This window comes from Miniopterus schreibersii (assembly GCF_964146895.1).
Source record: "Miniopterus schreibersii genome assembly, chromosome: 2".
NCBI lineage: Eukaryota > Metazoa > Chordata > Mammalia > Chiroptera > Miniopteridae > Miniopterus > Miniopterus schreibersii.
Window position 1 is genome coordinate 97,879,888 of NC_138102.1, and position 12,742 is coordinate 97,892,629.

Below are 12,742 nucleotides of genomic sequence, written 5' to 3' on the forward strand. Positions count from 1 at the left end.
CTAAAGACAGGAAAATAATCTGTATTAAAAAAACTAGAGAGATACCTGGACAAAGCGTGGCTACACAGAAAAGAGAGGTATACTTAGAAGTGATGTAAATGGGGGGAAGGGCAGCCATTTTTATTAAGCTGTGCAATTTGTAATTTTGCTGCAATTGCAATTGAATACTAGCTGGCTAATCCAAATGTCCTATGAAAATACCCATTTTTACCATATCAGTGTAGACAGACAAATCTTAGCAAGTATTCTACAGCAGCCCACATTAAGATATGCTGTCCATTTTATGCATGAATACTAGTACCTTCATCTAGTAATACTCCAAGTAGTGAAGACAGAACTCCAAATAGGCTTTCAAATGGATTTTGTGTTTAATCTATACTTTGAGTCATTAAGATAGAATGATTTCTCAGATTGTGTGTTTTGCTGCAAGACAGCCAACCGCCAATCAAGTTCTTAGAAAGACTGACTCCTCAGAGACTTTCAAAATCAACACATATCCTCATTGGTTCTAAACCCCAGTAATTACCCAGCATGCGAGATGGTTCTGTGATATGCATGGGGGATGTACAGGAAGATAACATGCCCCCTGCCCTCAAAGAGCTCACCAGTCTTGCAGGATTAGAATTATGTTCATAAAGTCCCCACTCAGCAGTCAGCCAGGGACTCTTTTAACTGCCCTTTAAACTCATTGCTTGTAGCTTGGGCTGGACTAATCCATCCAGAGGGCAGTCAGTGTCTTATTGAGGATTGAGGGTGGGGAAAATGATGACATGTTGCCTCTGGAGACCCATCTGGCTGGGCAATCTACCATCATGGGGACGGGATAGGTCAGCTCTGGAGGGCTTGCCAGAGACATTGGAGGGGGTGGAGCTTTTTCCCGACTGTCTGAAATGATCTGCCCTAGCCTGGGCAGGCACTGCACCTTTATTACTGTGCCCACTCCAGCCTTTGGGAGTCACATCGCAACCCAGTGCTGCTCACAAACATGAAAGTGTCACTCAAACCACAACACAAACAACCTCCCTGTCATCACACCAGAATCTGGGCAGGCCGTTGGCCACCAGAGCAGGGCTGGGACACTCACGGTCTCAGCATCCACAAAAAGGGTGGGGCACTCAGAGCAGGAGGTGAGCATCTGGGAGGAGCTGACAAACTTGGACCCGATCCCCCGGAGGTTGTCTCCAAGGTAACTGGCTGCATCACAGGTCAGGAAGCAGAACCTTTTCTGAATATTCTGAAAGGCAAAATAGTTATCATTTGTAAAGTTTTAACTTATGGACTAGAATTTAAAAAAAAATCTTGATAAAAATTTCAAATGAGCCCAGGTCCTCAGTGTGTGTGGCCAGGAAGAAATGGGAATAAAGTGAATGTAAATGTGTGAAGTAAATAATCATGCAGTGTGGACAGGGATTCTTCCTAAAATGTCACTTCCCAACATGCAGATACTCATAGAATCATCCCAATAAGTGAAACTTTCTGTGCTGATGGCCAGTGTTGATCACCAGCTGGGCCCTCCTGCCTTGTCTGTCAGATCATTGAGGAGTTACTCAGGTTACAACAATGTGGGTGAGACAAAAAAGGTTACAAGATGGAACTCCTTTCTTTTTCCGAAGGTTGCGGCTCCCCGAGACAAAGCTGAAATAGTGCATTTGAGCTTCTGGAGAATGAAAGAGTAAATGCTACCTGGGACCTAGAATAATATCTCTTCTGGAAGAATGTCTCCTTAAGTGTCTGACTCTATCCTATAGCACTGTCTACATGAATTCATTAGTCCTCACAACATGGTAATGAAACTGAGGTTAAGAAAAGTGAAGTCACTAGGCTTAAGCTTATGCAACTAGTAAGTGATAGAGTAAGGGTGAGCCTGACTCCAGAATTCACATTCCTTCCATAAATGTGTAATACTTCCTAAAACTTACGGTTCCTCCTGTATTGCCTGAGGAAAAACTATAATTAGGAAGAGTATGATTCACTGTGCTTGTGTCAGTGCCCAGATGAGAACATTTTTATCTTCCAAACACCTAACACACAGCACCTTTAACCAAAAGAACACGATACTTAACCAAAAAATAATTCCAGTCCTAGGCACTGACTTTTCCCAAAGAGATGTCATACCTTTTGAGTTGTAGAATCGCATCCATGGTAAAGCTGTTCTGCCCTGTTATGGGTAAATTCGCATGTTCCCAAAGCAACAGCAGGTTCTTTATAAGTTATGCTAGGCAACTGCCAACCATGTTGCATATTATTTTTTATATCTGGGAATCTTGGTATAATGCATAACATACATCTGTCTTTATTTTGTTACGTTAGTTTTCTGTGCAAAAAAACCAAACCAAACCAAAAAAACAACAACAAAAAAACCCCCGACAAAATGTTAAAGCAGAAAGGAAGGGGAGGTGTCATGTCGAGCATCACAACAGCTAGTCAAGTGGCAAAGCTGGGAGTGTGACTCAGGTCCCCCAAAGAGTTTGGGGTTCTTCCCATTTTACCTATGGATAAAGTGACATCTGGCTTTATTATTTATTGTACTGAGAAGCTAGATCTGCCAGGGAATTTTAGAGCCACATAGAAAGGCAGGTGCTATTTAAGGGACATAAATTCAGTTTTGTCCTCCTGACTTACATATGAACACATCCTATAATTTGGTGGCACTGTGTGATGCAATGACAATATTCTAACACAGGAGCAGCTGGGAAGAAATACACTGACCAAGGCACTTGGAAAGATGTCCATACTGGATCATTAGAAACCATTTCCTTGCTTTTAAAACCAAATTATTTTTGCAGTCACTTTCTGCTCCCTCCAAAATCCACCAAAATACAGGGAAATGTGGTGTTCAGATTTATAGGAAAATGTTGGAAAATAGTAAACAGATACGGTGAGGACATGACAAGAGTTTAATAGACTACATGTCAGAAATGTATTTCAATTCTAGCATATTTTATTAATATCTATTTTGCTACTGTCATTGCCCTCAATCACATGGTATTTGATAGTAATTAAGAAACTTCTTAGGACTAAATGAAATATTAAAACCAAAACAGGAGGCACACATTTGTATTATTATTGCAGATAAAGTCCATAGAGATTGATCTAATACAATGATAAAAAAAAAATCCAAACCCAATATGCATGCTGGGGTCCAGTCCCACCTCCCAGCTCATGTGGCAACCTGTTGATCTATTGACATTAAATCAGAAGCTGTATGTTTAAGATTTCCATTAAAATAAATTTTTGTTCATTCTTCCTACATTTACTGAGTACCTATTGTGTGTTAGCGAGGGTGCCAACTGCTAGGTAGTCAAAGAAAGATATCGTTACTTGCTCAGGGGACGGGAGAAGGGACAAAAGTAAAGGAGGCTTCACTCACTGAAGTGACACCCAACCAAGGATTTGCATGTAATTGAGAGGACAGTCCAGGTACAAGAGGATATGACCTCTCTAAGCAAAGGGAAAAGTATTGCTCAGGACTATGAAATTGAGCATGAATAGTCTAGTAACTGTAATAAGAAAAAATCACAACAGCCAAAATTAGATGCATATTAACCAATATTTAAAGATAGACTTTAGTACAATCTAAATAAGAAATTACTTTGCTCCTGAATCCTTAACAATGAAATTGACCTCAAATGGTGGCTTTCTGCTAGTTTTTAAATTTTAACCTGGTTTAATGTTAGAGTGTTTTTGGAATTTTTATCTTTTAGCAGCCAGTTGTTTTCTGTCTTAAGCCTGGCAGCTCCTCTAGTCCCCAGTTAATCTCAGACACAATCTTAGTTTGTCCACTTAAACTTCTTATAGGTTCCACTAAAAGTAAATTGAAAAACTTGAGAGCATCACAAATAACACTCAATGAGTAACCATGATATAAAATTCTCCAAAAATGGGTCATAAGAAGGGCCTCCAGGCTGAAAGAGTTTACTTTTATAGTAACTAAATGACAACTTCCTGAATTTGAAATTAAGGCTGATGATCCCAGTTTATTCACTTTGCACTTTTTCTATAATTTCTTATTTTCCGGCCTTTCTTTTCTGCCATGACTCTTCCTGAATGTGGTTAGAGGGCTCATCCCTCAGTCCAACCAAGTCATAGTTCCTGTCTTTGATATACTCAACTCAACATCTGCAAATGTTTAGTTGTGTTCTAACATGTTTGTCCACTTATCCATCCATTATTCATGTCCATTCAAAGTTGGAACTGCACAGTTCTTTTCCATTTTTCCCTTCTATTATCAGTGGCAGTTCTCTTTTATGCTTTATTAAAAGTAAAGTTTAGAAAAATGCTTTTCTGAAAATAATGTAAGAAAAGCATTTTCATTATAGGATAACAGGAACTTGAAATAAAGGAAAAAGAAGAAAATAAAAGACACCCATAATCTCATTGCCCTGAATAAACTACAATGAAATGCTAGTGTATAATCTTCACTATTTTCTAGGCATTAAAAAGAGGAGCAGTATTCTACATATATTTTTAAAACTAGTTTTCTCTTAAACTATATGGTAACCATGTTTCCATGTCAGTAAATTTTCACCTATAACCCCATCTTCATGGCTAAGTGAATATTTGCTTCAAACACAGCACACAGGGCTAGTTAACTCCAATGATGCGTGAAGACCTCTGAGTTTTTTTCTAACAAGGCACTTTTTCTCTTCTTTGGTTGCCTCCCACCTCTTCCAGCATTTGATGAAATCTGGAGAGTAAGCATTCAGAGCAAGACACAGAGAAAAATGAACAAGAATTTGCAAGACCAGAGACAGGCAGGCATACAAATAAACTTTTAAGCACCAACCGGAAGTTGAGTTCCTGCCATCTCTGTAGTTGAGTCATTAGGGTCATGTGCTTGAACCTAACAAGTTGAATATGAAGGTGCCCACATGCCTACACAGCGCTGTGTGTGTCCAATATCCCCAGGTGCCTGGCTGAGGGGCTGAAATCCAGCCTTCCCCCTACTGGCCACACCTGTTACTACAACCTTTGGGGGGGAGGAACATTGGTTCCAATTTGCACAAGGGCACTGTACGGACTGGATGGGCTGTGGTTCATGCAGGAGACACAGAAGACCTTCCACCTGTTTAGAATCAGCTAAGGGAAGCAAGCAAGTGTTCATAGCTTTGGCTGGCATGTTTAAGGAATTCAAAGGGAGGGTAAAAGACAAAGGAAAACCGGTAATGAAGAGAAAAGCTGCAGGAGAGGTCTTAGGAAAGCAGAGAAGAGGGAGAGGCTTGGAGGAAGATTTTGCCTAATGGTCCTCATGGAATGGTGGCCTGGGATTCATGGCACCAATAAAGGCCAGAATGTCAGAAGTGTGCAGGACATCATGGCAGCCTGTCATTTGAGGGCAACGTCTTCAGAATACCAGTGTGAGAAGGTTGAGTAGATTAAGGTTGAACAGAAGAAAGGATGAAGTCAGAGGAGAGAGATGTTTGGAGGAGAAAATAGTATAAACCCAGAACTAAACCACAATCCCTTCTTAAATGAGAAGCTAGCTGGCTCCTCAGAGAGCCCAAGTGTTTTGACTTGAGGTAAGCACTGTACCTTAAACAAGGAGGAGAACACGTGAAACGTGTACACAGCACAGGAGCCATCGGAGTCGCACATGAGCTGGTTGATGTGGCTGCGCCAGGCTTCCTCAGCATCGTCACAGGCTGCAGGCTGAAATGCAGCAAGGATGGCCGAGAAGAAGGGTGAGGGCGGGGGAGAGACTCTCCTGTCACCTTCTCCAAAGCTGGAAGAAATGACGACTGTGTCAAGTAATGCCCTTCCTTACAGGGGGTCTAAGTGCTACTCCTGAGTTAGCCTCACGAGGGGGCTCACTCTGCCCACTCCTCCATTTGAGGTGTGTTCTGGGAATCTGGCTTTCATTCAAGGTCTCCCAAGATTCTTTTTGATTCCAGAAAATAGAATTTTCATCCCTAGAGTTTCTGTGATTCTTCCAATTCTGATTCCTTTCTACAGATTTGGTACCTCTTTTAGCCTTCAGCGACTATCTAGGGGGCCACTCCCCAGACACAGTAACATTTCTTTCTGTACTCTGATCCTTTCAGTCCTTGGCATTTTTCATGGTGAAAAATTAGAAGAAAAATTTTGAATCTTTTAACTTTTCCTTAATGAGGGCTTATGCATAAATGCCCAGAAGCAAAGTAGAGGGAGAAAACGAAAGAGGAATGCAGAGGGGAAGAAGAAAAGGAGAGATTATGAACAGAAGTTAAAAGGCAGGTCCTCCTCTGGGCACTACCATAGGCTCTTCGGTGAGTGGATACCAGCCACTGTACCAGGGGCCTTCGTCTAGCCATATCAGAAGCTTTTACTTAGTTCTGATTTTCAGTGTTCAGAGGAGTAATTTTAGAGTTCTGATTTTCTTCTCCTGAGGTAAGTCTGCAGCATTATTATTTGTGATTTATTCTACATGCTGCATTAGTGTTTGTATCTCTATTCCTCTTTAAATTTTTTCCTATTTGTATTCTCCGACTATATCTCACTCGTCTCAGAAATATTAGCCACGAAGTTGGAAGCCATCTGCTCCTTAAAGAGTAGTTATTTAGTTTATAAAGAGCCTCTTGTTCTGGTCTTTCAACTCAAAATGGAAAGACCTCCCTAATTTCCAAGGCTTGCCAATCTTGCTTATTTTCAAAGACCATGCCCCCAGGCCCCTCTTTGGCTTTCTGTGTTACTCTGTGGCTTTATAAGTTCCTACATGAGAACCTTTTTCATTCCATGTTGATCCTACACTGGGGATGGATGATTATAACCTGTTAGGAGCCCTCCAGGTTATGTGTCAGTTTGGATTCCTCTGTTAGGAGGAACCAGCAATGTGATTGTGACATTCAACTGAGTCAGATTGTGTACACCCCCATGGGCCATCCACAATGGCACCACTCATTTCTGCTAAGGAATTCTCTACCTTGCCAGAGTGAACTGGTCCAGGGCTTGGTTGCTTTTTTCTTCTGCTTCAGTCATATCCAGACTAAAGCTATCACTGCACTCGAAAGTTGCAGGGAGTTCATTGATGGAAGTAGAAAGATCATCTTCGTGTATGGTGGTCTCCTCCGCCTCCTGGACAGCATCAGCCTGGAAAATGAGGAGAGAAAAGACCCCTCCAATATATAAGAATATATAGGAAAGTCTGCTCAACTGAAGAAAAAGAAACTGAAATCCTGACAGTGACAGAAGTTGGGGGGCATTTGGTTTCGAGTTACAATGTCATCAGTTTCAGAAATTACCTGAAGTGCTGTTCTCTCCCTACTTTTCATTCTTCTTCAGAATAGTTCCCAAAGCGGCTCTCAGGAGGTTACCATGATTATGGAGTACAGAGGCTAACCTTGGAAAGACAACAGTGCCCCCTGGTCTGACCTCCACATTTGATGAGGAAACAGCCTTTCCTAGTATGTCATCACTGCAGGAGCTGTGGTTAGAAACACCACCACTGGATTCAGAACGCCTTCCATTGAGCAAACCCCAGCCTATCCAGATATAACTCTCCAACACAGGACTCCTCACCTATGGAAACTAGAATTTAGAACCCTCAGTCAGAGTACAGTAGATGCTCAAGAAATGTGTCCAGTGTGCATGAGTGCTCCATAGTGGTCATTGAGCTGCCACACCGACAGGCCTTTCCACACTAAAAACCCTCTGAGATCCACTGACGTACGTGCTGTCTTCGTGGGAATATCCCTTGAAGATAACAGATATGAGGGGCTGCTTTCCCGTTACTATACAATGTAGAATGAGCAGCGAAATGAAAGGGCCGCAGGGCAGGCAGAAGTCATAACAAGTAAAATGGAAAAAGAAGCTGGGCTTGAAGCTGGGCCGGGGGAGTCAGCTGAGAACTGATTGTTCTTCATGAGAGGAAGGAAGACAACGGGGTTACAGACCAGAAGAGGAAATTACACGTACATGTTTCAGTGAGTCATTTTCTTAAAACAAACACAAAATCAGGGAAAAATAGAAATGTATATGAATTAGAGCATTATTACAGTTGACATCTTGCCACCCATTTAGTATTTTTAATTGAGGATTAATAGGGAAATTAAAGGGTGTTTAAAGATGTGTCTGTGAAAGAATTGCTCATAAATACTGGGTTTTGGAGGCTTATCCATATCTATTTCTTGCTGCTTTTTAAAACTGCAGGGGTGCAAACAAGAATGGCCAGGGGTGACTGGTTTGGGTTATTAGTGTATATAAACTTAATCTATTAGGGGACAGTTGAGTTCTTATAAAAATATCTTTATTTTATCTTTATAACATCACAAATATATAAAACATTGCAGAAGCCCAGTTTATGTTAAACAGAGATAGCTTTTCAGAAATTAAACTCAGTCTTTCCTTGATAGAATTAGATGATTTCTGAATTCATAAAAATATTATTACTTAGACAATGCTTTCTATGAGCAATCTATATAATTCAGCATTCAAAATAGAAAAACTGAGAAAATTCCAAGAATGAGAAATATTAAGTGCTAATAACTTCACACTTATTTTGTGATGTCCTTTCCATGAAATTTAATTTCTTAATCTTAGGATTCTGGGGTTTTAATCCCAGATAAGTTTCCTTTCTGGCCCCTTTCTGGCTAAAAAAGGACTCTACTAACTCTAAAAATCCTTAATCATAGTCCTTTTGCAATGGGGCAATCTTAGAAATAATTTTTCTTTAAGCTTCAATATTTTTAGGTGATGCAATTTGGTTGGTTGCCCTTGGTTTAAGGTATGTAAGATTTTCCTAGATCTCACATCTCTTTTTAGTGTACTATAAAAGAATACAGAATATTATGTTTTCCCCCCATTTTTACTTTTTTCCCAGTAGAAGTTATCAGAAAGAATATACTTTTATAAATTTTTTCCTATTTTCTTTTCTTTTTCAAACTTCTATTATCATAACCAATCTCAGGATGAAGACATCTTAACAGGCATAGGTTATTTTGGTATGTCTAATATAAGAAAACAAAATTCTAATCTTATAGCCACATGCAGGGTGTCCCACAAAAATGTATACACACTTTAAAAGGGTGATAGCTCAATTTTGAAAAGGAAATGTATTTTAATAAACATCGCCTTTATAATTATTCCAAGTGTGTGTATACATTTTTGGGGGACACCCTATATATGAACACAATGTAGGGGTGAACAGTTTTATGGAGAGGATCTTTTCTGGAAATTTTGATAAAATAAGCTTTAAATGAAATATATATTGTTAAGTGTTTCTTTTAAGCTGACCCTTTAAATAAGAAAATGGTATCCATTACTTACTTGTCTCCTCAGAGAGCCTGGCTAGGACTGTTTTGTATGAATCTGTTTTGCTCATAATACTGAAAATTCTGATCGTTTGCCAAAAGGCGAGGATTGAATCAATGTACAAATTGTATAACTGGTTCCTACATAGGAAAAAATTTCCTCCAATACATGCATACACCCACACTTCAACAGCATATTTTTTTTGGTAAAAGTCATGACAAAGAACAGCAGTTTCCCAAGTCACAGTGATCTCAGACATATATCAGTTTGTTCTGCAATTAATTAATTGGCTGTGTTCATGATGTATGGAAAATGCAGCCTGTTTCATTTCTAAAAGACCTCATATCAAATCTCTTTCAACCAACAAGAAGGTGGTGGCTCAAGTTATGAGGGCAAAACAACTTCAAAACAGGTTTAGGTGCACAGATTCAATTATATCAAAAAAGGAAGAAAGAAAAAGATAAAGGTAGTCCCTCTATTCAAAACCCCCTAAGAATTCTCAGAAAATTGGAAGACTTTTTCTTTAAGAAAACTACAATCATAATTGCCAAAATCTCTTCACCTTAGAACCCTCAGAAATCTGAAGATTATTCATATCAGGCAAGGAAGAGTCAAAGCTAGCCATTCTAGTGCTAAAGGAATGAGGGTCAGCAGGGGTCATGTCACAGGCCGAAGTGAGCGATTCCACGGGGTTGGCCTCCTCAGAAGGGGAGAGATTCATAATCTGTTAACAAAGCAAAGGAAATAAAATACGGTGTGATGTTTCAGTAAAAGCTCCAATTCTTTCCATAAGAGTACAAACCATTGTATGAGCAAGCTAGTTGTTGGTTGATAGGTCTTGTTTAATGTACATTAGTTCACTGTTATTAGAACTTAAAAATGGGAGCTGGTGACCTGGTGTGCTGGCACAGCACTCACACAAATACCCACATTTCCAGATAACATCAAAATGTCTGTCATAGTTCCTAAAACTTCAGATGTTTAAGGAATTTTTAAAAAAGGTTTCGGCATAATGAAAGTTATTTGGGGAAAATCTAGGGCCTAACAGATTTGATGGCATCCAGATATTGTTAATAGTATAACAAATACCCCAGCATTTGCTTCTGTGTGCAACCTACAGAGAAAGAGGCCACTTGATGGTTCTCATTTTAGTTTAGCAGCTCTGGAAGTTTCTTTAGCTGCAACTGGAAACTGTGCTACTATTTTAGTTCCAAAACCAAGTCTCCCAGTTCCTACAGTGGGAGAGCTTCTACTTACGAGGTCCGAGTGCTCCAGGATCTGGCTGGTTGTAAGGTCCTCTTCCTCGGACGATTCATCAGAGTCCTCATGGTTCATTTTATTTAGGCTGGGAGAACTTCCTGAAAGCTGGTGTTCCTCCAGAAGCTGCATGTCACACTTGTCCAGACTGTCCAGAGATCGCCTGCGCACTCCCCAGTTAAAGTTGTCCATACTCTCACCCTGAAATCACACCATCACACATTCAATTAGTCATGGCTTAGAAATAATATTTGCATTATGAACTCTCAAGTCCTCCTGTCCTTTGGTACCAAACATTTGGTGATATGATGAGAAAAGTCTTAAAAGCATACTGACTTCACCTTCATGCATATTAAATCATAGGTAGATATGATCACATACTTTTGTGTGGTGTGGTAGGTAATATTATATTTTTAAAAACTTGATTGGGCTAAGCTCTATAAGTGATTTGTGTTTCCAAAAATCTGTAATACAGAGACCATTAATAGTAAAATAACTTCAAAAGACATGTGCCCCCAACCCTTGTTTAGTGCTGTTCTCAGAAGGAGCAAAAGTAGGAGCTATGCTTTTAGCATATTCCACATACTCTGGGTAATAAGGAGAAGAGCATTAGGCAAACATTCCAGCATTTTTACAGATAAAATGCAGTTAAGAAGATGGGAGAGCAGCTGGGAAAGCCATGTAGTCATGCACGATGCAGAGGTCACAGCAGCAGGGCTTAACTTTTGCTTCTGGATCATTTAAAAAAATTGTCCCAACACAGAAAATAGTTGTTTTCCTGGACTGAAATGACTTACTTGGTACCAAGCATTATTATTAACCTGTATCCCTACATTTCCCCCCCCAATTTCAGTTGATATTCAATATTATTTTGTATTAGTTTTGGTTGTACAGCATAGTGGTTAGACAATCATATACTTTACTAAGTGATCCTCTTGATATTTCCAGTACCCACGTGGCATCATACATAGTTATTACAATATTATTGACTATATTCCCTATGCTGTACTTCATATCCCTATGATGACTATTTTGTAACTGCCAATTTGAATTTCTTAATCCTTTCATCTTTTCACCTGGCCCTCCAACCTGCCTCCCATCTGGCAACCATCAGTTTGTTCTTGTATCTATGAGTCTGTTTCTTTTATGTTTGTTCACTTGTTTTGTTCTTTAGATTCCACATATAAGTGAAATCATATATAGGTATTTGTTTTTCTTTGTTTCACTTAGCATAATACCCCCGAGGTCCATCCATGTTGTCACAAATTTTAAGATTTCATGGCTGAGTAATACTACATTGTATATATGTACCACATCTTTATCTACTTGTCTATTGATGGGAACTTGGGTTGCTTCCATTTTCTTGGTTATTGTAAATTATGCTGAAATGAACAAAGGGGTACATATATCTGTTCAAATTAGTGTTTTGGATTTCTTCAGATATATACCCAGAAGTGGAAGTGCTCGATCATAAGGTAGTTCTATTTTTAATTTTTTGAGGAAACTTCATATTGTTTTCCATAGTGGCTGCACCAATTTGCTATCCCAAGAACAGTGCACAAAGGTTCCCTTTTGTCCACATTCTCACCAACACATGCTATTTGTTGATTTATTGATGACATCCATTCTGACAGGAGTGAGATGATATCTCATTGTGGTTTTCCTTGTCCAAGAAGATATATCATAAAAAATATTACTAAGAGAAATGTCAGAGTTACTGCCTATGTTTTCTTCTAGGAGTTTTATAGTTTTGAGTCTTATATTTAAGTCTTTAATCCATTTTGAGTTTATTCTTGCATATGGTATGATAATGTGGTCTAGTTTCATTTTTTTTTGCATGTATCTGTCTAATTTTCCCCAAACCATTCATTGAATATTCTGTCTCTATCCCACTGTATATTCTTGCAGCCTTTGTCATATGTTAATTGACCTTGTAGGCATGGGTTTATATCTGGGCTTTCTATTCTATTCCCTTGATCTATGTTTTTATGCCAGTACAATGCTGCTTTGATTACTATAGCCTTGTAGTGTAGTTTGATATCAGGTAGTGTGACACCTCCAACTTCGTTCTTCTTTTTCAAGGATGCTGTGACTAATTGGGGTCTTATGTGGATCCATATAATTTTTAGGGTTATTCATTCTAGCTCTGTGAAAAATGTCATTGGTATTTTGAAAGGGATTGTATTGAATCTATAGATTGCTTTGGTTAATACGGACATTTTAACTATGTTAATTCTTCCTATCCATGAGCATGGTATAT

At 39.2% G+C, this 12,742-nt stretch overlaps 1 protein-coding gene across 5 annotated transcripts in view; it reads right to left on the reverse strand.

Annotated features, from left to right (window-relative positions):
• FRY (FRY microtubule binding protein) overlaps positions 1 to 12,742 on the reverse strand; it is a 508,702-nt gene that overhangs the window by 53,664 nt on the left and 442,296 nt on the right. For all 5 annotated transcript variants that reach the window (XM_081126905.1, XM_081126902.1, XM_081126901.1 and 2 more), the window contains 5 exons: positions 10,483 to 10,683; positions 9,788 to 9,949; positions 6,899 to 7,065; positions 5,533 to 5,722; positions 1,085 to 1,234 (listed from right to left, as the gene is read on the reverse strand). In XM_081126905.1, coding sequence (XP_080983031.1) covers positions 1,085 to 1,234; positions 5,533 to 5,722; positions 6,899 to 7,065; positions 9,788 to 9,949; positions 10,483 to 10,683 — 870 coding nt within the window. The remainder of the gene's footprint in view (positions 1 to 1,084; positions 1,235 to 5,532; positions 5,723 to 6,898; positions 7,066 to 9,787; positions 9,950 to 10,482; positions 10,684 to 12,742) is intronic.